At 44.0% G+C, this 27,217-nt stretch overlaps 3 protein-coding genes across 13 annotated transcripts in view; 2 read left to right on the plus strand and 1 right to left on the minus strand.

Annotated features, from left to right (window-relative positions):
• The window catches only part of DHX32 (DEAH-box helicase 32 (putative)), a 63,494-nt gene extending 62,676 nt beyond the window's left edge, over window positions 1–818 (plus strand). For all 3 annotated transcript variants that reach the window (XM_021944079.2, XM_021944077.2, XM_031652577.1), the window contains one exon: window positions 297–818. In XM_021944079.2, coding sequence (XP_021799771.1) covers window positions 297–468 — 172 coding nt within the window. In that variant the 3' untranslated portion in view covers window positions 469–818. The remainder of the gene's footprint in view (window positions 1–296) is intronic.
• The window catches only part of BCCIP (BRCA2 and CDKN1A interacting protein), a 28,773-nt gene extending 15,547 nt beyond the window's left edge, over window positions 1–13,226 (minus strand). For 3 of the 4 annotated variants that reach the window (XM_009215607.4, XM_003904399.5, XM_009215609.4), the window contains exons 1-6: window positions 13,024–13,226; window positions 10,071–10,145; window positions 9,105–9,185; window positions 5,780–5,869; window positions 4,825–5,012; window positions 2,548–2,722 (exon numbers count right to left, since the gene is read on the minus strand). In XM_009215607.4, coding sequence (XP_009213871.1) covers window positions 2,548–2,722; window positions 4,825–5,012; window positions 5,780–5,869; window positions 9,105–9,185; window positions 10,071–10,145; window positions 13,024–13,188 — 774 coding nt within the window. In that variant the 5' untranslated portion in view covers window positions 13,189–13,226. Of the gene's footprint in view, window positions 1–601; window positions 1,052–2,547; window positions 2,723–4,824; window positions 5,013–5,779; window positions 5,870–9,104; window positions 9,186–10,070; window positions 10,146–13,023 lie in introns of those variants that run through there. The other variant, XM_003904398.5, reaches the window with a different exon arrangement.
• A 239-nt stretch (window positions 13,227–13,465) lies between these two features.
• Window positions 13,466–27,217, plus strand: part of UROS (uroporphyrinogen III synthase) — a 45,270-nt gene continuing 31,518 nt past the window's right edge. For all 6 annotated transcript variants that reach the window (XM_017944425.3, XM_021944082.2, XM_017944428.3 and 3 more), the window contains exons 1-4: window positions 13,466–13,744; window positions 24,052–24,140; window positions 24,318–24,401; window positions 25,781–25,877. In XM_017944425.3, coding sequence (XP_017799914.1) covers window positions 24,078–24,140; window positions 24,318–24,401; window positions 25,781–25,877 — 244 coding nt within the window. In that variant the 5' untranslated portion in view covers window positions 13,466–13,744; window positions 24,052–24,077. The remainder of the gene's footprint in view (window positions 13,745–24,051; window positions 24,141–24,317; window positions 24,402–25,780; window positions 25,878–27,217) is intronic.

Consider the following 27,217-nt stretch of genomic DNA (forward strand, 5'->3'; position numbering starts at 1 on the left):
GGTGTTGGGTCTTAGAGGAAATACTAGTTTCCACTAAAGGTTAGTGGTAGACAGCACTTCCACTGTGTGGCGTAACACTAGAGAGGCCAACTTATTCTAGAAATACAACAGCATTGGCTGCATGAAAACCAGAAAGTATTTATTTTACAAAGTTGGACTGAGATACTGAGGAGTTCAAATTAAACACTGGTTCTGCAGGTAGATGCTCCAGGGATGGGAAGTGCCCAGACATAATGTTTGGTGTCTCTCACCACCTTCCCCACTCAAAATCTAATCTTTTTGTTTTAAACAAACAGATTTATGCAACTGGTACCACAATACTATTTCAGTAATCTGCCTCCTAGTGAAAGTAAGGATATTCTACAGCAAGTAATGGATCACCTGTCCCCTATGTCAACAGTGAATAAGGAACAGAAAATGTGTGAGACATGCCCTGAAACTGCTGAACAGAGATGCACTCTACAGTGACTCCCCAGCAAACGCAAGGTGCAGTAGGGTCCCAAAGTTAGCTGGGTGGCTGAGCTGCTGGGGATGGCAGGCATGTGACGCGAAGATGGATCTCACACCCACAGGACAGTCTTGAAGAAAATAACACTGTGTATATTATTTTAAAATAAAAAATAGAAGTTTTTATTGAGTTCTTTAAATTACTACTCCATGTTTTTCTTCTTCTTGGAAAAGTTTTTAAATCAACCACTCATAATTTGACCAAAATTTTAAAAACTGATATTTTGTAAATGTGTCACAGACACATGGGACAGAACCCTACTTTTTGTGGAGGACCTTAATCTGAATAAAGTCATGAGTTTTTCAGTAAATCTCCACTGAGTTTTCTGGTAATATTACAAAAACAGGCCCATCACTGTCCACTGGAAATGGGTTAAATAGATAGATATTCTTTCAGTTTATCCATGATTTCGTTCATCTTGTCGCCTGGAATTAACATCACAGTTCGCAAGGGCGTCATTGGTACGTCATCAAAAGACCATTTGCCTCCCAGACAAGTGTCGCTCTCCTCCTGCACTGAGTAGTTGAACTTCAGAATTGCCTTCTAAACCAAATAAGTAACCATGAATTAAAAATCGGGACAACCCAAAGACAAAACCCATTTAATCTACGGCAAAGAATAGTATGTTTGGCATATGCTTAAATAAGAATGAGAGCTAAAAAAAGCAAAACTCAGAATTTTAAAAGTTCAAATGGACATTCAGGCAGAAGTTATAAAACACAAACCAAGTAGATTTTAAACCCACATGAGGAACAGGGATAGAGGCGTGCAACTTCTAAGAGATGAGCAAGCAGCTAAGTGATATTTTCATTTAATTGTCAAAATAATCTTGTGATACGTAAGTGAAATTAAGACTCATAAAATTTGATAATTAACTAGAACTGGTCTTCAAATACTCTTTTCTCAGCTGCTTCCTTAGCATCAGGCTTTTGTGTGAAGACAGAGTAAATCTGCATACCCCGCCATCTTAAAACACCCATACATACTCCCCGCAAATGGTCGACCTGAGGTGCTAAAGCATGTTTTTTAAAAATTACGTTTACGATTTACTTCCTGGAAAAGAAGGGCACAGCTAAATTTGTAGTGCTTTAGTCTTCTGTAGAGGTCTTAAAAGTGATGTGATATCATCCAATTCAGGAAAATAGTTCCCCTCAGAAATACACTTCAAGATTTTTTTTTTTTTGACAGAGTTTCACTCTTGTTGCTCAGGCTGGAGTGCAGTGACGCGATCTCGGCTCACTGCAGCCTCTGCCTCCCAGGTTCAAGCAATTCTCCTGCCTTAGCCTCCCGAGTAGCTGGGATTACAGGCATCTGCCACCATGCCCGGCTAACTTTTTTTGTAGTAGAGATGGGGTTTCTCCATGTTGGCCAGGCTGGTCTTGAATTCCTGGCCTCAGGTGATCCGCCCGCCTTAGCTTCCCAAGGTGCTGGGATTACAGGTGTGCGGCACCATGCCTGGCCCACTTCAAGATTTTTCAGAGGAAGAGAGGGTGAGAAAGAATATTCTCTGGTATATGGCTGCCCATCACAGTACAAGCTACCTTTATAGGAAAAAAATGCTGGAGAAATCCCACCAGCGGGATGACATCCACGACTAAGGACACAGAGTAGCAGGGGTGCCCCAGCTTCCACACTGACCAGCTGTGTGATCTCAGGTAATTTCCCTCATCTCCCTATAACTTAAAGTCCACAACCATAAACCCCAGGCTAATGTCTACCTCTCCGCATGGTTTCAGAAGGAAAGATTTCACAGGAAGCGTATTATAAATGCCTAATCATTCTTAGCAGGTTAATCGCTTTTCTCCTCCTCCTCCTCACGCTCATAACCACAGTGCAGGCAAGGAGGCTAGTGCCTAGCCTCTTGAGTACCTACTACGCACCTGGCACTATGTTAGCTGCTAGGTCCTATGGGGAAACAGAAAAACAGTGGCCACACTTGAAAGACTTGGACATAAAGTGGGAGAACAATAGATCTTGATAAATCATTTAAGAAAATCCTTATTTACATCTAAACAAATAGATAAGCAGGATAGTCTTACCTCATAGAAAAATTCTTCCTCTGCATTTGCAAACATTAACGCAGCTTTCTTTTTGTTGCTAAGTTTCTTTTTGGAATTGTTTTTTCCTGCTTCCACAAATGTCTTACTAATCAGAAGGTAAAAGTAGCACTTCCCACATGGCTTATTGGTTCTGTGTGCCTCCGCCAGTTCTTTCCTACAAGGCACACACAGCATTTGTTTACCTGCTGGGTCAAGTGAAATACATCAACAAACCAGAGCACAGAGAAAACCAGGTGAGGCATCTTCGGTGGGTTCTGCTGTGACGTAGGCATTCAATCTGAACACTTAAGTCTACAGCAATGATTTTTATTTACATAATCAGTTGCATTTTAGATTGATTATGTACTACTTTTTATAATAGTATATCTCTCAGATTATGCTGATTTGTGGATATATAGCAACTAACAGATCAGATGAGTCTCAAATTCACTAAATGTATCACTGCTCTGCCTGTGCAGAACTTAAAAATATATGCGAATCTGAATTTTTGAATTTTTTAAATCTATGAACATTTAACTGAAACACACAAAGGTATATAGCCACAACCAATGTCACTACAGCCTGTGACTACTACTACAGTCAACTGCTAGAGTCTGGAACTAATTTCTGACATACTGTAGAAACTGCATAAACACATACCCGAAATTCTAGCAATGAAATGGCCACAAAGCCTTAATGCTGCTTCTTTCTGAAAATTAAGCATAGCCCTGTGCATCGGAATGCCCTTGAACAAGGGAAGAAACTCAGAACAACCCTCCTCTTCAGCTTTTTTTTTTTTTCGTTTGGAGACAAAATCTCACTCTGTTGCCCAGGCTGTAGAGTACAATGGCGCAGTCTCGGCTCACTGCAACCTCCACCTCCCAGGTTCACATGATTTTCGTGCCTAAGCCTCCCGAGTAGCTGGGATTACAGGCCTGCACCACCATACCTGACTAATTTTTTTGTGTGTGTATTTTTAGTAGAATTGGGGTTTCGCCATGTTGGCCAGGCTGGTCTCAAACTCCTAGCCTCAAGTGATCTGCCAGGCTTAGCCTCCCAAAGTGTTGGGATTACAGGCATGAGCCACCATACCTGGCCTTTTTTTTTTTTTTTTTTTTTTTTTTTTTTAAAAGATACAAGGTCTTGCAATTTTGCCCAGGCTGGAGTGCAGTGGCTATTCATAGGCACAATCATAGTCTACTGAGGCTTGGAACTCCTGGCCTCAAGCATTCCTCCTGCCTCAGCCTCCTGAGTAGCTAGGACTACAGGCGTGCACCACTGTGCTTGGCTCATTTCAGCTTTAACAGGACTAGGAGAAAGCAAATCACCCTCCTATAAAACCAAATAAATGTGAGCTCCAGCTGATCAAAAAAAAAAGAAAAACCACTTAAAGCACCAGAAGCACAATCTGAACTGCAGCTGAGAGAGCAGGGAGCAGGAGATAAGCACCGAATCCCTAGGGAAAAACAGCAAACCTAGAGGTTTCCAGAGTAGAGTTGCATTCCTACAGCTATTTAAAGGAAAACCACAACGCAAGTGCTATGACCTCTGTCTAGGCCAAGCACTGTGACTGACACCTGTAATCCCAATACTGGAAGGCCAAGGCGGGAAGATCGCTGTAGCCTAGGAGTTCAAGACCAGCCTGGGCAATGTAGCAAGACCCTGTCTCTGCAGAAAAAAAAAAAATTTTTTTAATAGATAGAAATAAATAAGAGAGTCTGCCTATATTTTGTCCTCTATTGCAAAGCACAGGCAATACAATTCTTAGTGCACTCAGTTTGCTAGACTTCACAGCTACATTTGAAATATTTTTGTAAACTTAAAACTCCTGGATTAAAAAATAGAACAAAAACTCTGAAAAGCTAGCCATAGTATCAGGACTATGGTTTCATTAGTTATGAAACATACCCACAGAATTTGGAAACTTTACCAGTTTTGTTATTATTGTAATTGTTCATTATTTTATTCGTGTTGCAGAAAGCTATCTGTGAAGGTGAAAACTTCAATCAAATGGAGATGAAAAGTCTATTATGAAATTATCTACTTATATACCACTTAAATCTTAAGTTTAAATTTCAAGATTGTCACAAACTCTTCAAAAAGCCAGTTGTTAATAATGTATGCACTTCACAGGATGTTTCTTCCACTTCCCTCACGCTAAACCCGCTTAAACCAAGGAAAGAACTCTTTCTATACCTGCATATTCTACTTAAATGACATTCATGAATCTATCTGAAAAAAAATTACTGTTCAAAGACATTTTCCCAAGTCTCTTACTGAAGCTGCTGGTACATGGGCAGAGCGATCTGTGGAGGGATATTAATGAATCTTTCACTTAGGAGAAGGCCCACAGGCTTGGTGGTGTCATTTAAAAACTTGTCCAGCTGTTCAACCATGCTCTTTTCACAATTCTTCTCACAGAAGCTGAGAATCAACTCTTGAATTTGTTCGGCACACTGGGTACCCTAGAAAGCAAAGAGAAAGCTTGTTTCCTATTACAAGCCATCACATACAGGAGAAAACCTGAAAGTAAGAGCTATCACTTTTCATCTTACAGCTAACGGCAGTCTCCTGCCATAGCCTTAACGTCTTGTATGTCTTCAGTGTTGACTGCTTAAGCGTTTCTCAAAAGCAAATACGCTGGTTATTTACCATCCCATGATCAGTGGTAAGAGAGTCATCAATTAACATGCAGACACACTGGAATGGCAATTCTAGTCCATCTCATAAAGATAGATGGAAGTAACTGGAAAGTTTATTTCAAAATTAAAGATTAAGTGTAGCCTGAATCTTATTCTAAGGAAGGTAAGCAGCTGGTTTACTTTTTATTACAACTCATGAGAGAGTCAATAAAAAGAGATGAATCAAAACAAAATAAAATGTTAATAAGTGCCCTCAACATGGAGGCAGCAAAGCCTGAAAATATCCCCACTACACAAGTAGCAAAGATAACAGCTGCAGACACACAGCACAAACAGCTCCTGCATCAGTACTAACATCAGGACTGCAAAGCCAGATGATTCCCTAAAGCACAGGGAGCGAACACCTTTAACTGGGTACAGACCCAACACCACCACCTTCTTATCGAAAAAGGATTACAGTAAGATTTCACAAGAGCACTTATCCCTATAGTTAGTATCACTGTCTGACATAAGGCATTTTCACCATGCATTAAATAAAAGTGGTTCTGGCCTAAGAAATACCCATTCAGATGCCACCCAGTGAAACCAACCTTTCTTTCAGTTAAATTTAAAAGGCTGATGAAACCAAAAACCTCATCTTCATCCACATCATCATCGCTGTCTTCTGAAACATCCGTTTGCTATTTTAAAAGAAAAAATATTTAAATGTTATATTTAGTATAATACCAAGTCTTGGGATGTAGGAATTATTTATCTTTTCACTTTTCAAAAGCAACACTTTGTTTTACCACTGCATCTTAGAAAGCATTATATCTTAAATACTGTCACAGTTTTACCACCATCATCTTGGAAAGCACTGTATCTTAAATACTGTGTGACCTTGTTCATTTCACTTTACCTCCCTTGACTCATTTCAATCTGTCCCAGATTCTGGACAGACTGAAATTTCTTTGTACTAGATTCTTAAGTCTTTTTATCAGATTCTCAATATAATACAAAACCAGAAGAGATAAAACCTCATGAAATAAAGCATTTTAATTTGTTTTCTACACAATTTGGCTGGCGCCAAGCCTTGCTTCTCTGCTGGCCCACAGCATTGTTTCATCTAAAACTCATGAGTTTCCAGAACACTTGTCAATCTTGACCATAAGTGAAGCTGGGCAATGCTTGAGGGCCACTTATACCTACCACACAGGCAAGAGAGAAGGGATAAAAGAGAACCCCCCTGCCCTTTGTTCTATGATCCTAGGGACTGACTCCACTGAATGCTCTGGGTAGTCCCTTTACTAAGAACAAGAAGTCTCTATCCTCAGGACACCTCAGGTGTCTCTGGAGAAGCCAAAGAAGCCAGTTATAACTGCAGAGCTATCGATGTAATTATCCATTTAAAGGGTGAATCCTGCCATTAGATAACCTCTTTCAAGGATAAAAATAACTGCTTCTTTTCCATATCCATTAGGTCTTCTAAGTGTCTTCTAAGACACGAATCAGCTAGAGATCACATTTATTTGATGAAAGAGCAGGTGGTCTGCTTTTTCCCATTGACCTAATAAAAGGAAGCCCCTGTAGGTTTAATTTCTCATTTTCTTTACATTGAGTGCCATAAGGTTACTAATATTGTCAGAAGCCTTGAAAAGTGTACACTGCATTTAGTAACAAGTATGTTGGTGACCCTATCATTCAGTGTCAGAATTTTAGTTGTGTAAAAGTCAGATAAGTGTCTGAAGAATGAATAGGAGGACAGGAAGTAGAAACCATGACTTAAGATTACTTTTCAAGAATTTTGGCTCTGAAGGTGATGTACTTCGAGTGGAACATTAGACTGAATGGAACTTTTGTTTGTTGTCTTTTTCACAACAGGCTAGGGAACAGGTGCTGGGAACAGGAAAAAGACATCAACAGTGACAGCTACACATATGTAGCACTTGTCAGTTGCCAGGCACTGTTCTAAGCAGTCAGCAACTCATTTTGTTTACCCATGCACTCTACAAGATAGGTGCTAGTATCATCCTCATTTTCAGAGCTAGAAATGGAAATAGATTAAGGTACTGTGGCAGATTGTATCTTTCGCAGATGGCCCCAGTGGATCTCTTCTTGGACATGCTCTTCTGACAAAGTGACCTAGATACTTTTCTCATGGAGTGGTGGGATCAATGTGGCCTCCCCCTGGGTAGAAATTTGTATCTGTACTGACTAAGCAAATGGTGGAAATGGCACTATATCACCACTTCTGCCTGCTTCTTTTGGGCTGCTTGCTCTTGGAAGCAACCCAATATGTGGCAAGGCCCACATGGACAAGAACTAAGGCCCCTGGTCCAGAGTCCCAGCTAAGCTCACAACAGACAGCTAGGGCTAACTTGCCAGTCATGTGAGTGAGCCATCTTGAAAGGGAATCCTCCAGCCCCTAGTCGAGCCTCCCCAGCTAACATGATGGAGCAGGAGCAGAGATGACTTGTGCCCACTGAGCTCTGTCCAAACTGTAGATCCATGAGCCAAATACATGAGTGTTGCTATTTTACAACACTAAGCTATGAAGCGGTTTGTTACACAAACAACAGATAACCCAAAGAACCACCAGATGATAAGCAGCAGAGCCAGGGTCCAAACCAGTCCTATTTTGTTGAGCTCTCTAGAACATCTACCTGGTAAGGATGACCATCCCCTCCTCCTTCAAATGTTCTCTTTCTTGCCATGTATGACATCACTGCACTGTTGTTTCTTGTACTTCTCCTGTCATCCCTTTTAATCTCCTTTGCTGGCTCTGCCACTTATAGTACTCGGATATCCAAGTATTCTTGGTATTACTAAGGTGTCTGTCCCTTCCCTCCCTGCGCAATCTCAATCACTTCTATGACTTCAATAACATTTACGACAAACTCCCAAGTCTCCGGGGCTCCACCCGCTACCCGGTATCTCACAGGTAACTCAAACGCAAAATGTACAAACCCAAACTCACGTTCCCCCTCCTAACCTGGTCTTCCTCCATGTTTGTTATCCTGTTTGCTCAAGCTAGAAACCTGGAAGTCATCCTTGACTCCTTTTCCTCTCACTTTCAGACCCAATCAGGGACTAAACCCCATCATATTTCATCTCCCAAATATATTCTAAATGAGCCCACTTCTCTCCCTCTCCATTGCCACCACCTGGCCTACTGCATTTAATAAGCTTGGATTTCTGCAATGACTTCTGATCAGTCTCCCTTCCTCCAGTAGTACTGCTTCCAGTTTGAGCTAAACAGAATAAGAACTCTTCCCCCACCCACCCCAGATATAGGGTCTTGCTGTGTTGCCAGGCTAGAGTGCAGTGGCACAATCAAAGCTCATCACAGCCTTCAATTCCTTGGCTGAAGAGATCCTCCTACCTCAGCCACCTGGGTAAAAAGACTATAGGCAGGTGCCACTATGCCCGGCTAATTTTTTGTTATTTATTTATTTATTTTTTTTTTTGAGACTGAGTCTCGCTCTGTCGCCCAGGCTGGAGTGCTGTGGCCGGATCTCAGCTCACTGCAAGCTCCGCCTCCCGGGTTCCCGCCATTCTCCTGCCTCAGCCTCCCGAGTAGCTGGGACTACAGGCGCCCGCCACCTCGCCCGGCTAGTTTTTTGTATTTTTTAGTAGAGACGGAGTTTCACCGTGTTAGCCAGGATGGTCTCGATCTCCTGACCTCGTGATCCGCCCGTCTCGGCCTCCCAAAGTGCTGGGATTACAGGCTTGAGCCACCGCGCCCGGCCTAATTTTTTGTTATTTTTTGTAGAGACAGAGTATTGCTATGTTGCCCAGGATGGTCTTGAACTCCTGGCCTCAAGCAATTCTCCCACCTTTGCTTCCCAAAGTGCTAGGATTACAAGCATGGTGATGCCCAGCATGAACAGAATAAAGAACTAATTTAATCAGAATAAACACAATTGTCCTGCTTACCTTAATCACACTCCCAATATGGTTCTGTTGAATTAAGAGATCTGTTAGTTCTGCAGTGTTCACAGGAGCCTTTAGAAAAAGCTAAAAGGAGGAAAAAAATTTAAATTAAGATCAAAGCATGATTTCTAATAACTTCAAATCCTATATTCAAATACAAATAACAAAATTTCTGTGACTTAAGAAGATGACCTAGAAAAGCAATCCCAGGAGGGAAAGAAAAGCCCAGGAGAGTCAAAGAAGCTAAAGATTACGAAATTTCAGAAAAGCAGTCAGTGGTAATACGGAAGTAATGGGGGAGGGGGAGAAAAAAAGGGAGAAGAGAGGATAAACATAAGGCCAAAGAATTTGGTGAAAAGGACAGTAGAGGCTATAAAGGTTAAAGAACCAGTCATATTATATGAGTAAAAGAATAAGGAGAAGCAGCAAGCATCAATTTTATAGCACCAAACAGCACAGTTATATGACTGTTACATAAGAATTGTGAATTAAAAAAAAAAAAAATAGCTCAACTAATTAGCAGATGAAAGGAAATAATTCTTTCTTCCAAGCAAGGTAGAGGGACAGAAATGGAAATTCTACAAATTTGAATTTGAGAAAGCCTGTATTGAATGACCTGAATTTTTTTTTTTTTTAAGAGACAGAGGCTTGCTCTGTTGCCCAGACTGGAGCTCAGTGGTGCATTCATAGCTCACTGCAGCCTTGAGCTCCTAGACTCAAGTAATCCTCTGGCCTCAGCCTCCTGAGGAGTTAGGACTAAAGGTGTGTGCTACCTCAGTTGGCTAATTTTTTATTTTTTTGTAGAGACAGGTTCTCATTATGTTGCCCAGGCTGGTCTCAAACTCCTGGGCTCAAGTGATCCTCTCACCTTGGCCTTCCAAAATGCTGAGATTATAGGCATGAACCACTGCACCCAGCCTGATTTTTCTTAGAAGAGGAAATTTACGCATAATAAATAAAAGACAATACCTGCTGCAGTAATTTCTTAATTCCGTCATAATCATTATCTGATAGGGAATAAGCTTCAAATTCAATATTCACTTCCTGTAAATAACACACAAAATAGTTGTTACCAGAAAAACTACAAACATCTAGACTTTAAAATAGGCAAACATTGACAAGATTGCCATCTGTAGAGAATACAAAGCACCTTCACACTCTTTCTTCATGTGACACAAAAGCCTGAGAAAACAAAACACTCAGAATAACCTAGTTTAAATGTTGAGAAAATCCGGTTCAAATAAACCAGACACAGCAGCCACAAAGGAGAAATTATTTTCCTGATTGCAAAAAGGGTGCGCAAAAATCAAAATCACTTCAAAAGTCCCTGGAATTGTCTAGAGCTTGACTTAGCCCATGGATTTGAGGTTACACGTCATTTGCTTAGCAAATACTTATTAAGTACCAATCCAGGTACCAAGCACTGTGCCAGGCACTCAAGATGAAAAGGTTAGTAAGGCAGACACAAATGATCCTGCTCTCGTGCAGCTTACGATTTAGGGAGGAATACAGACATTAAGGAAATATTTATAGAAATAAATGTAAGTGCTATAAAACAAAGGTACACAGTGCTGTAACAACTTAAAAAATAAGAAGTCAGTCAGGAAAGGCTTCCTTAAAGAGGTGACACTTGAGCAAGGAACCAAAAAACGGCAAAGAGAGTTCCTGGTACAGGGAACAGCACAAACTAAGGCCCTAAGGCAGAAGGAGACATGATAAGTACAAGGGACTAGAAGAATGAATGTGTAGCTGGGCTCCCAGATCTCTATCTGCAAGACAACAGAATCTAGAAGATGGCACTAAAACGCCAAAAACAAAACCTACTTCCTTTTAAACACTAACAAGATCAGTCCTTGAGGACCCTAAATCATACCTTGATAAGTGACACAATGAACTTGGGGCTCTGATGAAATAATATATTTTGAGGCACTTCAGGTTTTAATGGTTTGGGAATTTAGGTCTTAGCTGAAGGACATCACAGAGGAAATCAGACCTCCTTTTACCTTGCCACCCTGACTACATATGATATCTAAGGCTTCCTTAATTGTTAAATGTGCAAGGCCCTGGAATTTTGAAGCAATTCCAGCTCCAATTTGAACTCTTTTAAGTCCAGCTTTGCAGACTTCAAATGCTAACTCAGCCAGATTATGTGAGCAGCAAAACAAGGGGTCAGGTGGGAGTGTTCCAAACAGGATCAAACTAAACCAAATAACAAATTGTCATTATTCAGGACTTAAACTTATTCCTTAGACATAAATACATTCTGTAAATGATGCTCATCTAGTGTTTTTTTGGTTTTTTGCTTTTTTTTGCCTAGACAGACGTTTTGGACCTCTGTCCCAGACTATTATGGCACCACCAGGGAAATGGGCAGCAAATGGAATATCTGTCCAGCACCCTTTTCCTGGGTATGGGCTCATCTCCACATGGTTTCAGCAGGAACAGTCATGTTTGTAGAAAAGAGCCCTGTCCCTCATTCCCAGGTGATTTAAAATTAAGACTGTGGTGGTCTGATAGATTTCCCATGTTAACACAAGAAGCACTGATTTCTATAACCCAAAAGTAATAAAATAGCCAGTCAAAGTTCTAAGTGAAAAATGGTGAGATGGCATTTAAGGCACAGAGCCAAAGTAAAGATCTGTAAGGAAAGACTGATCACCTGCACACGTCATGGTGTCAACTCTAATCCTGCATCCATGCTTCTCTGTATCCTCCCCTCCATGCTCTTCATGACTCATGGTTACCGCTCTGATTTTATTTCCTATCACTCTCTCTTCCTTATTCTGATCCAGCCATCCAGGCTGCCTTTCTGTCCCTCAAACGTAAGGATTCTGGATTTTCTTGTAAATGAACTAGAAAGCCAATGGAGCATTCTGAGCAGAGGCGTGAGATCAGACCCACAAGATCTCTCTGACTGTAGATGGAGTAGAGACTGATTGTAGGGAAACAAGAATGAAGAAAAGCACGCCGGTTAAAAGCTGTTATATTAAATAGTAGTCCAGGCAAGAGATAATGGAGGTGTGGACTACGATGGTCTCAGAATCAGTGCTGAGAAATGTCTGGATAACAGGATTTACTGATGGACTGAATATAGGATGAGGAAAGGGAGGAATTAAAGTTAAGGAATTAAAGTTTTGGGTTAGAGCAGCTGGTGATTTTAGGGGCCATTTACAGAAACGGTGACGGTTAAGAGAGGGGCATGAATTATTATACAAATCTGCTTTGGACAAGTTAAGGTTGAGGTATCTATTTACACATTCAGTGGTCTGAAGGACCATTCAGTCCTAATTATTTATTAAACAAATAAGTAGTACCTATATTTCCAGGCACTATAGGACCTATTCTGAAGAAAAGAACCCAGTTCTATAAGACTATGAAGCCAAAGATTTACCTACGATTTGGGTCAGCTGCCCCAGGAGCCAGAAAATACAGCCTAGCTGAGATCTGAAGAAGAAAGGGAAAACTCTGCAGGATGAAGAAGAGCGTCTGAAAAAGCTGCTACGGTAGAACCCGGCAGGAGCCTTCAAGAAACCGAGGGCCCACGTGAGTGCCGCCCGCAGAATGAAGAGGTCAGCTGCTGCCCTGCGGGGAGAGGGCCCCTTCTGCGGGCCCGCGGTGGCCGATTCAGGATTTGAGGCTTCAGCCTGAGAACTAAAGAGGGCGAGAACACACCTGTTGCGGCGGGCCTTTTCGAGGGGACGCGAGTTGCGAGGTTAACCGGACCGGAGTCGGCCTTTCAAAAATAACCACTGTGGCTGCAGTGTGTGAAAGACCGAGGAGAAACCTGAGAAAGAACTTATCTCCAGCTTTTCCTCACAGACCCTCAGGGTTAGGGAAGTCACTACACTATTTTTACACAGCCTGGGCTTGCCAGAAAGTTTTTCTCAGGTATAAACCAACTAGGGAAGCGTGTCCTTCCCACCTCGTCAATGACGTTGTCCTCTTCATCCTCTCCCTCGTCACTGTCGTCATCGTCTTCGTCCTCATCCTCGACTTCATCTTCCTCTTCTTCGTCGCGCTGGACTAGGGGGTCCGGCGGCTGCGGAACCCCACTTTCCACGGCCCGCCGCTTAGGCCTGGACGCCATGTTACCGCTCACACTGCGCCTGCGCAGCTTCCCCCTGCCTGCCCTTCCGGATCAGTCCATAGTAGCCACGGGGGTGAGGGACTACGAAGAAGCTCGGAGCTGAGTGCACAACAACTCCAGTGCCCCTGCTGGATTCCGCAGTCATGATCCCTTCCAGTTACGTCCAGCTTGCGGTCCTATCTTGCTTTTTTCTTCCTCTTTCCACCCTCCCTCACTCCTCCCAAAGCTTCCCCCCCCCTTCCCGTAATGGTTCAACCCATCTAACCTCTGTCCTCGCTCCGTGGCCTGGATGTCGGTGCGCATGCGCGAGCGCCTAACTGTGCGCGCGGCCGCCCCCGCATCCCGGGGCTGAGGTGCGGGGTCCGGCCCGCCGCGGCCCCTTAGGCTGCGCGGGCAGGGGGTGGCCCCCCCTGTTGTCATTGCTCCTGCAGCCTCAGCAGCCTCTTCGCTGGGACTGCGCGACACCGCCCCCAGACTGGGTGCCCGCTGTGTGCCAGGCCCGGTGTTGGGCACGGTCCCGTCTCTTAGCCCATTCGATCCTCCCCAGCCCCGCGAGGTAGGTGTCGCCGCCCGCGGTACCGGGTACAGACGCCGAGGCCCGCGGGCATGCAGGGGCCCAGCCCCGGGCAGTGTATTACACAGCGGGGCCAGGGCGCCGAGGCCGCTGCGGACCTGGTCCTGCCCAGGCGGGGAGGTCCGCGGCCCCTACGGCTGCGCAGGTGACGGAAGGCGCCTGGCCAACGTATCCTCGCCGCGCTTCTGGAGCGCGTTTCTTGACCTGAAAGTTTTTTTAAAGCCGGCACCGCAATTAAAACTGCTTCGGGGAGGGCGGGCGCGGTGGCTCATGCTTGTAATCCCAGCACTTAGGGAGGTCGAGGCGGGTGGATCACCAGAGGTCAGGAGTTCGAGACCAGCCTGGCCAACATGGTGAAACTTCAACTCTACTAAAAAGACGAAACTTAGCCGGGCGTGGTGGCAGATACCTGTAATCCCAGCACTTTGGGAGACCAAGATGGGTGGATCACTTGAGATCAGGAGTTCGAGACCAGCCTGCCCAACATGGCGAAACCCCGTCTCTACTAAAAATACAAAAACCAACCAGGTGTGGTGGCGCGCGCCTGTAGTCCCAGCTACTCAAAAGGCTGAGGCAGGAGAATCGCATGAACCCAGGAGACGGACATGAACCCAGGAGACGGAGGTTGCAGTGAGCCGAGATCGCGCCACTGCACTTCACACCCCAGCGTGGGTGACAGAGGGAGACTCCATCTCAAAGATAAAAGAAAAGCTTCGGGGCCAGTGGGGGTAGTCTAGGTTAAAGACCCGAACCTATTTTGAGAGAAGAGTGGAGGGGACTGTGGCCAACTGCAGAGCGCGCGCGCCTCTGCTGCCAGCCCCTGTGGCAGGTGGGGATGTGGCCCAGGGCAGCCAGGTCTTTCCATTGCAAGAGAAACGGGGCTCATCAGCTTTCTAGGAATAAGATCTACCGTTCTCCACTGATTTTTCTCTGTAAAATAAGGGGAGTGGGTTGGGTATGTTTGATTCTAGGAATGGAGTGAGCTGCCCTAATAGGCTGCTTCTGTTTAAGCAGGGTAACATCTGATAAATCAGTGATCCTTCGTCAGTAGGAGATGGGAGGCCCTGAAGGTCCCCAGGAGCCCAGATTCCCCATAATCGTGTTCTGTGAGTTCTGTCTTTCCTGGGAGTCTTGTCTACCCGGCCATGTCATGGGTGTTAAAGTAATATTTACACATCAGCGCTCCACATCCGATGGGGCAGCTTGAAATGGCCCATTTGGGTCGCACAACTGCAAAAACATGTTCCTGTAATGGAGAAGAGAGGAAGCTGTCAAAAAAGACCTATCAAAAGGCTACGATTAGAAAAAAGACTCAGAAAGACCATGTGAACATATCAATAGAGTTGCACTGAGATATCATGGCCAATTTTTTTTTCCTGTTTATTTATCTTTTTTTAATGGTGGTAAAAGAGACATAACATACATTTTACCATCCTATTTTTAGATATTCAGTTCAGTGGCATTAAGTGCATTCACATTGTGTAACCATCACCACCACCATCCATTGACAGAACTCTTCATCTTGCAAAATTGAAACTCTGTACCAATTAAACAACTCCCTTCTTCTCCCTCCATAACATTTCTACTTTCCATCTTTTTTTTTTTTTTTTTTTTTGAGACAGAGTCTAGCTCTGTCACCCAGGCTGGAGCGCAGTGGCCAGATCTCAGCTCACTGCAAGCTCCGCCTCCTGGGTTCACGCCATTCTCCTGCCTCAGCCTCCCGAGTAGCTGGGACTACAGGCGCCCGCCACCTCGCCCAGCTAGTTTTTTGTATTTTTTTAGTAGAGACGGGGTTTCACCGTGTTAGCCAGGATGGTCTCGATCTCCTGACCTCGTGATCCACCCGTCTCGGCCTCCCAAAGTGCTGGGATTACAGGCTTGAGCCACCGCGCCCGGCCTACTTTCCATCTTTATTAATCTGACTATTCTAGAAGCCTCATGTAAGTGGGGTAATACAGTATTCTTCCTTTTGTGACTATTTCATGTAGCATGATATCTTCAACGTTAATCCCATGCTGTAGCATGCATTAGGATTTCCTTCCTTATTAAGGCTGAATAATCTTCCATTGCATGTAGAGACCACATTTTGTTTATCTACTTATCTGCCAGTAAACACTTTGGTTACTTCTACATTTTAGCTATTGTAAACAATGTTGCTATGAACATGAGTATCAGATACCTGTTGGAGTCCCTGCTTTCAATTCTTTGGGGTGTATATGTAGGAGTGGAATTGCTAGATCATATGGTAATTCTGTGTTTAATTGTTTGAGGAACTATACTTTTCTGTAGTTTGCAAATCTTTCACAGTAAACATGGATCACTTCTGTAAGACAAGTAGGGGAAAAAGCCTTACTTTATGCCCTCAGATTAGTTCCCAATGTTGAGCTCATGGTCAGAGTGTGACTTAGAATAGTGAATGTGAAAGTAAATACAGTACTGAGACTCCGGGGAGCTGAACTCAGCAGGTACTAGATTGCTTACCACTCATTCAGTGTTCATCTTTAGCTCAGAATTTATCTTAATGAGGCAGAGGGATGGTAGCAAGTGGTTAGGAGAATGAGCATGGGCTTCAGACCAGGATCCAAGTTCCATCTCTGCCACTTACTGTACTGTGTGACCTGGGACAAGTTACTCAGGCCTCTCAGGGACTTGGTTTCACGTCCTGCAAAGAAGGCTAATATCACCTACATTGCAGGTTTAAGTGAGGATTGCAATCTTGCATATAAAATGCTTAGCTCAGTGTGATAGTTACTTTTATGTGTCATCTTGCCTGGATCATGGATGCCCAGATATCTGGTTAAACATTATTTCTTGGTGTGTCTGTGAAGATGTTGTAAGAAGAGATGAGCATTTGAATGGATAGACTGAGTAAAGTGCATTGCCCTCCCCAAAGTGGGTGGGCAGCATCCAGTCTGTTGAGGGCCTAAATAGAACAAAAAGTCAGGAAAGGAAGAATGCATCCTGTCTCCGCTTGACTTCGTGATCTGGGATATCTTCTGCCCTTGGTGCTGCTGGTGCTGAGGCCTTCAGACTCAGGCTGGAACCTACACCCTTGGCTCTCAGGCCTTCAGGCTACACCAGCCTTCCTGCTTACAAGTCTCCAGCTTGCAGACAGCAGATCGTGGGACTTCTCAGCCTCCATAACTGCATGAGCTGACACCTTATAACAAATACCTTTCTAGATATAAATATATGCCATTGGTTCTGTTTCTCTGAAGAACTCTGATTAATACACCCAGTAATTAACATGAGTAAATGCTCAATGAAAGGGTGGCTGTTGTTATTGCTGATACTCAGAATACCATAACATAGTATGGGTTTGAGATTTGGTTCTTTCTTACCAGTAAAGTGCCCTTATTCCAGTCAGTTTTTTTTTTTTTCTTTTTCATCCGTGATTGATGAACATAAATATGAGGGTAAAATGGCAGAGCAAGCATTAGACTGTAAATCTAGAGTTAGGTCGAGCCCTCTTTTTACCAGTCCCAAGGTGAATCTCATCTTGGAAGCTTCAGGAGCAGCTTCAGTCCTGCCGGGGCTTCTCCCGCCTTTTTCCCCCTCAGTGGGAAACAAGAGGTTTTGTTATTTTCATTGGAAAAAAGGCAGAGGAAACCCCAGACATTCCAGGGTTTTTAGGCCCTAGCCTCACCAGTCTCACAAGCCTCCTATGAAGGAGGGCCATATAGTGCCTCTGATCTGCTTGATACAGACCCTAAGGTCCTTCCCACTCCCATGAGCCACCCACCAGAGTGAGCTAAGAAATCAGCTGGCAGAGAGCACAGTCACGTATGGCCAAGAGGAATTGTTCTGGGGGTTGGTTAGCAAGCAGGAGAGAGGGAGGAGAAGAAAAACTGCACAGGGATCAGATGCCTCCAGCAGAAGAAAGCGAGGCGTAGAGATCTCTTACCATCTGAGTCATGTGGCACCAAATATGTTACCAGTAGCAAATCTGTAGGCATGTGCAGCAACCTCAGTTCTTGTCTCCTCAGAAGAAAATTCAACTGGGGGGCATAAGGCTAAAAAAGTGACTGAGGCAAACTTCAGAGCAGGAGTGGAAGTTTATTTTTAAAAACTTTAGGCCGGATGCAGTGGCTCACGCCTGTAATCCCAGTACTTTGGGAAGCCGAGGCAGGCGGATCACGAGGTCAAGAGATGGAGACCATCCTGGCCAACATGCTGAAACCCCATCTCTACTAAAATTACAAAAATTAACTGGGCATGGTGGCGCATGCCTGTAGTCCCAGCTACTCAGGAGGCTGAGGCAAGAGAATTGCTTGAACCCAGGAGGCAGAGGTTTCAGTGAGCCGAGATCACACCACTGCACTCCAGCCTGGGTGACAGAGCAAGACTCTATCTCAAAAAAACAGAGAAACACTAGAACAGGAAAGAAAGTAGAGTACACTTGGGAGAGACCTAAGCAGCAACTTGAGGGACAAGTGTCCCGTTTTTCTTTAATGAAAAGTAATTATTCTCCCTGTTTCAAAGATGCTGGATAAATTTGAAATTGTTGTTTTCCCACAGGGTGAACAAATACTGAGCATCTGCTACAGGAAAGAAAGTCCCTCAAAAAAGCCAACAATGGAGAGGCTCACAGCCCCTTTCAGACATACAGAAATCTGAAACTGAGACTGAGGCAAGAGTGGCCTAGACCGGAAACCAGGCCCTGGCCCCCTTCTGTAAACACTTTCTACGCCACGAAGCCTCTTCCTAAAGCCCAAAGTGGCGATGTGTTAACCTGTCTGTGCATGCTTCTCAATTGATTTCTTTCCCAATCAGCCTGATAATATGTGACTCTAGCACAGCAAAGAATAATCAACAACAGTTCCTTTTAATTTTGCATTATTATTATTTTAGAGACGGGATGTATCTCCGTCACCCAGGCTGGAGTGCAGTGGCATGATTATAGCTCACAGCAACCTTGAGCTCCTGGGCTCAAGTGATTCTCCCATCTCAGTCTCCTGAGTAGTTAGGACTACAGGGATGTGCCACTCTGCCTGGCTCCTTGTTAACAATTTTTAAAATTTTTTGTAGAGATGGGGGTCTCGCTATGTTGTCGAGGCTGGTCTTAGACTCCTGCTCTCAAGCGATCCTCCTGCCTTAGCCTGCCAAAGTGCTGAGATTACTTTCAAAGGCATGAACCACTGTGCCTGGCCTAATTTTACATTAGAAATGCTTTCATTGGGAATGATTGTATATAGGATTAAAAAAGAAGAGAAAGGATAAGGGTAGTAGTTGGATTTTTATTTGCAACACATCTTAGGAAACCTCTTTATTATCCAGAACCTAAACTTCATGCCAGCATCGGTTTTATTACCTAAGAGAACCACAGATTAGAACCCAGGAGAAATATTTTCTCTGTTTACAATGGGTAGATGGATTTTGCTTTGGGGTGTTTGCATAACTAAACTAAGCACTTTGTACTACAGTGATCCTTTATATTTTTTCCTCTATTTTTCCCAAACATTTTCATATTCAAAGTGTATGTGAGGCATAATATAGCCTAGGGGGTTAAGAGCAGACTTTGGAGCCAAACTGATTGGGTGTGAATCCCAGCTTTGCCATCTAGCAGCTCTGAGACTTCAGATGAGTGTCATCCTCTGTACGCCTCAGCTTCCTTCTAAGCCTCGTAGACTTAATGCATGTGAAGCTCTTAGAATAGTGCCTGGGAGGCAGTAAGTGCTCAATAAATCTGTTCGCTGTTCTTACCTTCTTTGAGTCACTCAACCACCTTCAGGCTTGGTAGGGCAGAGGTTATTCCCATTTAATGTGGGAGAAAACAAGATCACACCATGGGTGAGTCATAAAGCTGCGACCAGAGGCCAGGTCCTTTGGCCCTTAGTCCTATGCCTATTCTATGACACCATACTTCCTTCCTTACATTATCACTTTAGAGAAGGGAGAAGGTAAAAGGGCAAGCAGAAATGAGGAAAAGAGAGGATAAATACATCTATAAGGTTGGGCATGGTGGCTCACACCTGTAATCCCAGCATTTTGGGGTCCTGAGGCAGGTAGATCGCCTGAGCTCAGGAATTCGAGACTAGCTTGGGCAACATGGTAAAACCCTACCTCTAAAAAAAAAAAAAAAAAAAAAAAAAATCTGTGAACAAGAAGCTTCCTGTTGCTGTTAAGATACAATCCACATTCCCTAATATGACCCAACAAGACCCAGCAGACTTGGCCCTGCCTGCCTTGCTGCCATCCCTCACCATTCTGCCCTGTGCTCTCCAGCCACTGGGACTTATCGTTTCTCAGGTGAAGCGACCTTAGCATGGGCAGTGCACCAGCCCCTGCTCGGGCTTCCCACTTCCACAAGGAAGCCTCTTTCCTTTGTGTTAAGTAGATATAGATTCGGCCACTCCAGCAGAGATCCAAATGAACAATGGCTAAAACAGGATAGGACTTGGCTTTTCTCTGATGCGAAAGTCCTAGCTGCAGTGGTAGCTCTGTCATACAAAGGGGTCTGTGCTCCTTCTGTCTTGTTCCATCATCCCTAGGTTGTCCTCTGCGAGTATGAAGGAGCTGGCCACCCCATCCACATTCCAGCCAGAAACGGGGAGGGGAGGGACCAGCATTTCCTTCTAAGTGCAGGACTCACAAGTTTTGCACATCACTTCATCTTGCATCCTGTTGGCTAGAACCTAGTCACCTCTTGACATCTAACTACACATTGCTATTTTCAGCAACCATTGCCCAGTTAATGAGCGGTACCATTTCTATGAGGAGAAGGGAAGCGTAGATGTTTAGGGGCAACTGCCAATCTATACCACACCTCCCAGTCCCAATAAGATGTACCAGTTATACATCTTGAATATTCTTTCATAAGACTTACTGCATTATGACTATGTTTTTACTGATTTATAAAGTACGTATTTGACCTTCCTATAAATATAATGATGTAGGGATCATATCACATGCCTAGTGCCTAGTACAGTTACTGTTCTGGAAAGATGTGATTTACTGATAGGATTAAGCTGGACAAACCAAAAAAAGTTCAGGTAGGATTCAAAGAAGCAAGACACTTCTTTTCAGGCTGGTCCCAGCCATTTCAAACTAGGCTATAGACAGATAGTTTTGCCTAGAATTACATCGGCAAATCCTGATAACTCTGCAGTATGAAGCCTTGATCCAGTCACCTCTTGACCTTGCCTTTGCTAAAGGCAGCACCCCTGCCACAACTCTGATTCAGTCACCGATGCCTTTCGACTAATTTACTATGACCCATGGGGTCCCTGTCCTTCCTTGCCCCAGAAGTCGGTGGTGTTTCTAAAGTGTAGATCCCATCACTGTCAATCCTGTCTTAAACCTTTTCATGGGGTCCCTTTTCTCATGAAATCCAAAGCTTACCTTGTCCATTGCACTTGAGCCACACCTACCCTTCTCTCCTGGGGATACCCAGGCCCCTTTCAGACACTTGAATATTTTCTCCGCACTGCTGCTGTCATTCAGATCATACATGCCAAAATGACTCAAATGTCAGCTCCCCAGAGGTCTCCCTGGACAGGTAACTAATTATCAGCACCCCAGTCACTCTACCAGATCACCTCATAGCACTTACTAGTTCTGAAATGAGTACACACAGCCCCGGTAAATAATGCAGATCTAATTTTCCTGAGGGGGATTCCAGGCTTGGGATTTGGCGTCACTGCCTGAGAACTATATAGAAACACTTGTGAGAGGCTGGCTTCTGGTATTTGAAAGCATTACAAGAACATTCTTTGAAAATGTGGGGATAATGTGGGGATCTGTATCTCAGAGGCTAGATCCATTACAGAACAAGGTGTGGGGTTGAGGAGAGCCCTGTGGCTACAGGATTGCCTGCTTCCAAGCATTACGCATCTGCGTTTTAATCCCCACACTAATTGCTTGCTTTGTGTGCCGCAAAAGGATTTATGCCTTAGACAAAAATGCCAAGTTTTACCTGCCATTCAGTGATGTACGGATTCCTGGAGCTGCCAAATTAGAAGGCGTATTAGAGCTCAATCAAAGAACAAGAACCAGTAAGAGATGTGTATGATTCCAAGGAACTGGCCTGTGCAACTGTGGGTGCTGGGAAGTCTGAATCCACAGTGCAAGCCAACAAGGAGGGCAGGCCTGCAGGAAGGGCGGTAGGGAGTTGCACAGGCTGGAATCTCTTCCTCAGGTCTGTTCTTAATGCCTTTGGACTGACTGAATCAGGCCTACCTGGGTTATCTAGGATAATCTCCCTTACTTAAAGCCAGTTGATGTATCTTATCTCCAAAATACCTTCACAGCAACACCTAGAGTAGTGTTTGGAAAAACTGAGCACTAAAGTCTTGTCAAGGTGTCACAAAAGTGACCATTGCAGAAGGGTAGGCTCCCAATTTCTGTGTGAGACACATTTTAAGTAACTTCAGGAAGTGGTAGGAACCATACTGCCCATTCCTCCAAATCCCCAGTCTCTCTAGCTAACACCTTGATAACAGCAATATTAGAACTTGATTTCATAATTATATTTGTTCACCAGGTTTGGTGCTTAGATACAAAGCAGTTAATTTTGAGCCAATTTTCCTAAAATGTTCCATAAATAATATAATACTCCAGAAATATATTCAGTAGTAATTTATAAGTGATGGCACCCAGAACTGGCACATTTCTGCTTCAAACAATGTAGTCTGTTGACTCCTAGCAACCACTGCGTAATATTTATTAAGTAACTGGTGGGTCTGATGCCATTTATGGAATGATAATCTACATCTCAAGCAGATTTATTCTGCAGTTTCTCAGCAGCATTTATTGGTTGGTTGGTTGGTTGGTTTAGAGACAGAGTTTCACTCTGTTGCCCAGGCTGGACTGCAGTGGTAGGATCATGGCTCACTGCAACTTCCTCCTCCTAGGCTCAAGTGATCCTCCCAAGGAGCTGGAACTGTAGGTACATGCCACCAGGCCCGGCTAACTTTTTAATTTTTTGCAGAGATAGGGTCTCACCATAGTGCCCAGGCTGGGCTCAAGCGATCTACCCACCTCAGCGTCCCAAAGTGCTGGAATTACAGGCATGAGCCACCGTGCCTGGCCAGCCTTCGGGATGATTATAATGTGCTCCACCCTGACCCCAATACAAGAGGAATATAGTTTCCATAGTTAAAAAAAAATTGTATAATACTGGAAGAGGTAAAGAAGAAAATAATCATTTTAACCTACCACTCAGAAATAATATTTTGGATCCCAGCACTTTGGGAGGCCGAGACGGGTGGATCACGAGGTCAGGAGATCGAGACCATCCTGGCTAACACGGTGAAACCCTGTCTCTACTAAAAAAAATACAAAAAACTAGCCGGGCGAGGTGGCAGGCACCTGTAGTCCCAGCTACTCGGGAGGCTGAGGCAGGAGAATGGCGTAAACCCGGAAGGCGGAGCTTGCAGTGAGCTGAGATCCGGCCACTGCACTCCAGCCTGGGCGACAGAGCGAGACTCCGTCTCAAAAAAAAAAAAAAAAAAAGAAATAATATTTTGGTGCATATCCTTTCATATATGTATGAAATCTATAAAATCATAATATTTATGTAATTCTGAATCTTGCTTTTTCTTAACGTTGTTTTGTGATTAAATAATTCATGCAATTATTTGTGAATATTTTAATGATTTCATAGATCTATAACATGATTTATTTAGTCATTCTCATCATTGGATCTTTACATTCTTTCCAGTTATTTGTAATTCTAAAGAATTCTAGTGTGAGCATCTTTATGTTAATCATTGGACACATTCGTGAGTATTGCTTTAGTATTCTTAGAAGTGAAATTATAGGAAGAAAGAGGATGAGGTATATAAGGCTTTTGATGTCAACAAATCGTTTTCCAGGTTGTTAGACTCTTATGATACTTGACAACGTTTAGAAAACATATTTAATAAGTAGAAGAGTCAATATAATTATTTCCTAAAGTGCTTTTGAGGTACTTAGCATATTTATCTTGAAATGGAAAAGCTGTTTATTTTCTTAAAACGTAAGATATCCATTTCTCTGTTTGTTGTTGATACAACCCTAAATTTGCATCAGTTCTCTTCCCCGAACCATAAATGTTTGGCATAGGACACTTGGCTTTCACTAATGGCTTTCATCTGTTTTTCCAAGTGATATCAACTGCTAACATGCTCTTGGCCTTATCAGTGACAGGGGTCTTCAGAAAGAACAAGCCCATTAGTGCTAAGTCATGGTGTGGGAGGGATGGATCTCTTCAACAAGCGTTTGATTGCCTTCTTCTTGTGTACCTTCCCATCGGAAATCGCTTAGGAAGAGTCTTTGAGATATTAAGATGTTTCCTTGCTCTGTCACAGCACCCTATAAGGACTGCCAGGCAATAATGAAGGTTCTTTTACTGAAGGATGCTAAGGAAGACGACTGTGGCCAGGATCCGTATATCAGGGTAAGTGGCCTGAGACTCCTTATCCCACAGTGTCCTTTCTACTGAGTCAGGGGGCCTGGAGCGGGCAGGGGTGGGGTCTGCAAAACCTCAGAGGAACTGATGCAGAATAAATTGTTAATGTTTCTTTATTTTAAAAACAGCCCTGGCCAATCCAGAACTATATTCTTTCATTTGCAGGAATTAGGATTATATGGACTTGAAGCCACTTTGATCCCTGTTTTATCATTTGAATTTTTGTCTCTTTCCAGTTTCTCTGAGAAGGTAAGTCCTGTTGTGACTGAGCACCATGTTAGTGTTTGATTTTTCTCTTGCCAGCTGAAGCCAGAGAGGGACTGTTTTACTGTCTCCTTATTTTTTTTTTTTTTTTTTTTTTTTTTTTTTTTTTTTTTTTGAGACGAAGTCTCAGTGTCGCCCAGGCTGGAGTGCAGTGGTTGGATCTCGGCTCACTGCAAGCTCCGCCTCCCGGGTTCCCGCCATTCTCCTGCCTCAGCCTCCCGAGTAGCTGGGACTACAGGCGCCCACCATCTCGCCCGGCTCGTTTTTTGTATTTTTTAGTAGAGACGGGGTTTCACCGTGTTAGCCAGGATGGTATCCATCTCCTGACCTTGTGATCTGCCCGTCTCGGCCTCACAAAGTGCTGGGATTACAGGCTTGAGCCACCGCGCTGGGCCCTTACTATCTCCTTATTTTATTCCCAAACTTTAAAACAAGGCAGCATAGCCTCACCTGGCTCCAGGAGGCTGCTGCTGTTGGGAGGCTGTGAGTGAGCCTCTGTCAGCCCCTCCAGAAAGCCACCCAGATTCAGAGGCTGGGGCCAGGAGAGCAGGTCATGGTGAGAGCAGCAAACCTGCATTGCCCTCAGCAGTCCTAGAACCCTTTCACTCATCCTCTCATTTAATCTACCTCTCACCCCCAGCTTCTGCACAGCAGGCCAGGGAGGTGTTATTCTCCCATTTTAGAGATTGGGGTCCCAAATTAGGCAACTCAGCTAAGACCTCTAGCAAGTAAGAGACAGGGCTGGGACTCAAACCCAGGACATCTGCCCACAACTTCAGTTCTGCTTGCAGTGAGGAGTGATAAAAATTTCAGGAGACAAGTCCAGTAAAGCCTTCCAAATGCTTCAGAGTGAAAGTTCAGTGCCCACAGCTTCAGTGAAGTCAGATGTACACAGCAGCCCAGTGCCTGGCTCAGAGTAAACGTTCGTAGATGATATCACCATTATCCTCTTTGAAAATCAGGGCTTCAGCACTGATATCACCCCCTGAATATTCCCGTTTTTGTTACAGATTCGGGTCAAGTCTTCGCCCACTACCTGCACCCTACTCTAATCCCAGGCTGCGTCAGGCTTCCCTCTGTGCTGCAGTGCATTTATCATCCTGTGTTGCACTTGTCTCTGCCCTAGACTGGGAGCTTCCTGGGGGAAATACTGGGAATAAAAAATTCACCTGTGTATCCTAAAAGTCCTAGAGTAAATAGTTCCAGGCACATAGTAAGCACTCAGTAAGTGTTGGGGAGATTGGTGGAAGGGATTAGTTTACCTACTACTGTTGTGAAGCATTTGGAATTCTGAGTCATAGCTCCTTGGAAGATGTTGAACGTAGCCATTGTATAAAATGCCTTTATTGCTTTTTGGTGTGCAGCTTTCTCATCCTGAAGATTACGGGGGACTCATTTTTACCAGCCCCAGAGCAGTGGAAGCGGCACAGTTATGTTTGGAGAAAAACAATAAAACTGAAGGTGAGGGTGGGTCTGCTGTGGATTCCACTGAACATTTGTTTACTCTTATTTCTCCTAGTGGGAGACTAAATTCCAGAAGCACCTGCACTTCTAAGAGAAATGAGTGCTTAGTGGTATCAGGTCACAGACTCTGCCTTGGGAAATAGGAGATAGGACTGTCTCCTAAACTCCCAGACAGATGACCCTGAGGGGGACTTTCCCCTGCCTGTTCGTTGTTCACCTCCTAAGGACTGATATGTCCCCTTAGAAGATATCAGGCACCAGTTTCTTCCTCTGAAAATAGGATAAATACTACATTCCTGAAAGAGAGATGATGAAAAAAATGTAACTATGAGAAAATGGTCAGGGCCACCATGTCAGGCACTTAGTGACCCAGTCATCTCTTTGACTTGTCTTCCTACCTCCTTCTCTCACTATCAGAACAGTATGAAAATGGCAGTGCCCATTGGCAGAACCCTGGGTTTCAGCCTGAGCAAACACCTTGTTAATAAATGCAATTGAATGGCTTCCCAGCTAACATTTATGGAGTGCCTGTTGTATGTCAGACCCTGTATAATGAATACTTCATGTTCATTACCCCACTTAATCCTAGATAATAATCCAGAGGCACACATTGCTGTGATCTTATGTCTTACGTTGCCATTGAGAAAACTGAGGCTGGGACAGTAAGCACAGAACAAGTCAGTGCACAGCCAGGCTTCACACTCGGGCCACCCACCTCCACAGTTACACTGATGGGTGGAGGCAGTGGGCAGAGTGGTTGTGCAAGGGCTTTGGAGTGAGTTAGGCCTGCGTTTATGCAGCCATTTGGACATTAATGAGTTCCTTGGCCTCTCACCATGGGATTATTACTAATAGTAATGGGATTTTCTACTAGTAGTAGACTATTAGTTAGGTAGAACTTACTGAATGCTCACTCTGTGCGAGACGCTGTCCTGAATACTTCTTCCTGTGAGATAGATATGCTTAGTATTTTCACTTGTCAGATGAGGAGCCTGAAGAACAAAGGGTATGGGACTTTCCAGGCCCCCACAATGCGTAAAGCACAAGTGCCGGATTCAGGCTGCAGAGTCTGAGTCCCGAAGGGAAGCATCCAGGACATTACCTGGAGCAGAGTGGGCATGGAGTAAGTGATGGTATGGAGTAAGTGACGGTGGTGAGTTCTGGTTATTCTGTCTCCACATTTAACTAGGCTTCGTTGTAGCCTAAACATCCCACCTTGTTGGTGATTTCATACACACGTTCACCTGCTGTTGAAAAGAAAGTCTGAGAACCTAAGAAACTCAGAGCCAGCCGGGCGCAGTGGCTCATGCCTGTAATCCCAGCACTTTGGGAGGCCA

This window comes from Papio anubis, chromosome 11 (assembly GCF_008728515.1).
Source record: "Papio anubis isolate 15944 chromosome 11, Panubis1.0, whole genome shotgun sequence".
Lineage (NCBI taxonomy): Eukaryota > Metazoa > Chordata > Mammalia > Primates > Cercopithecidae > Papio > Papio anubis.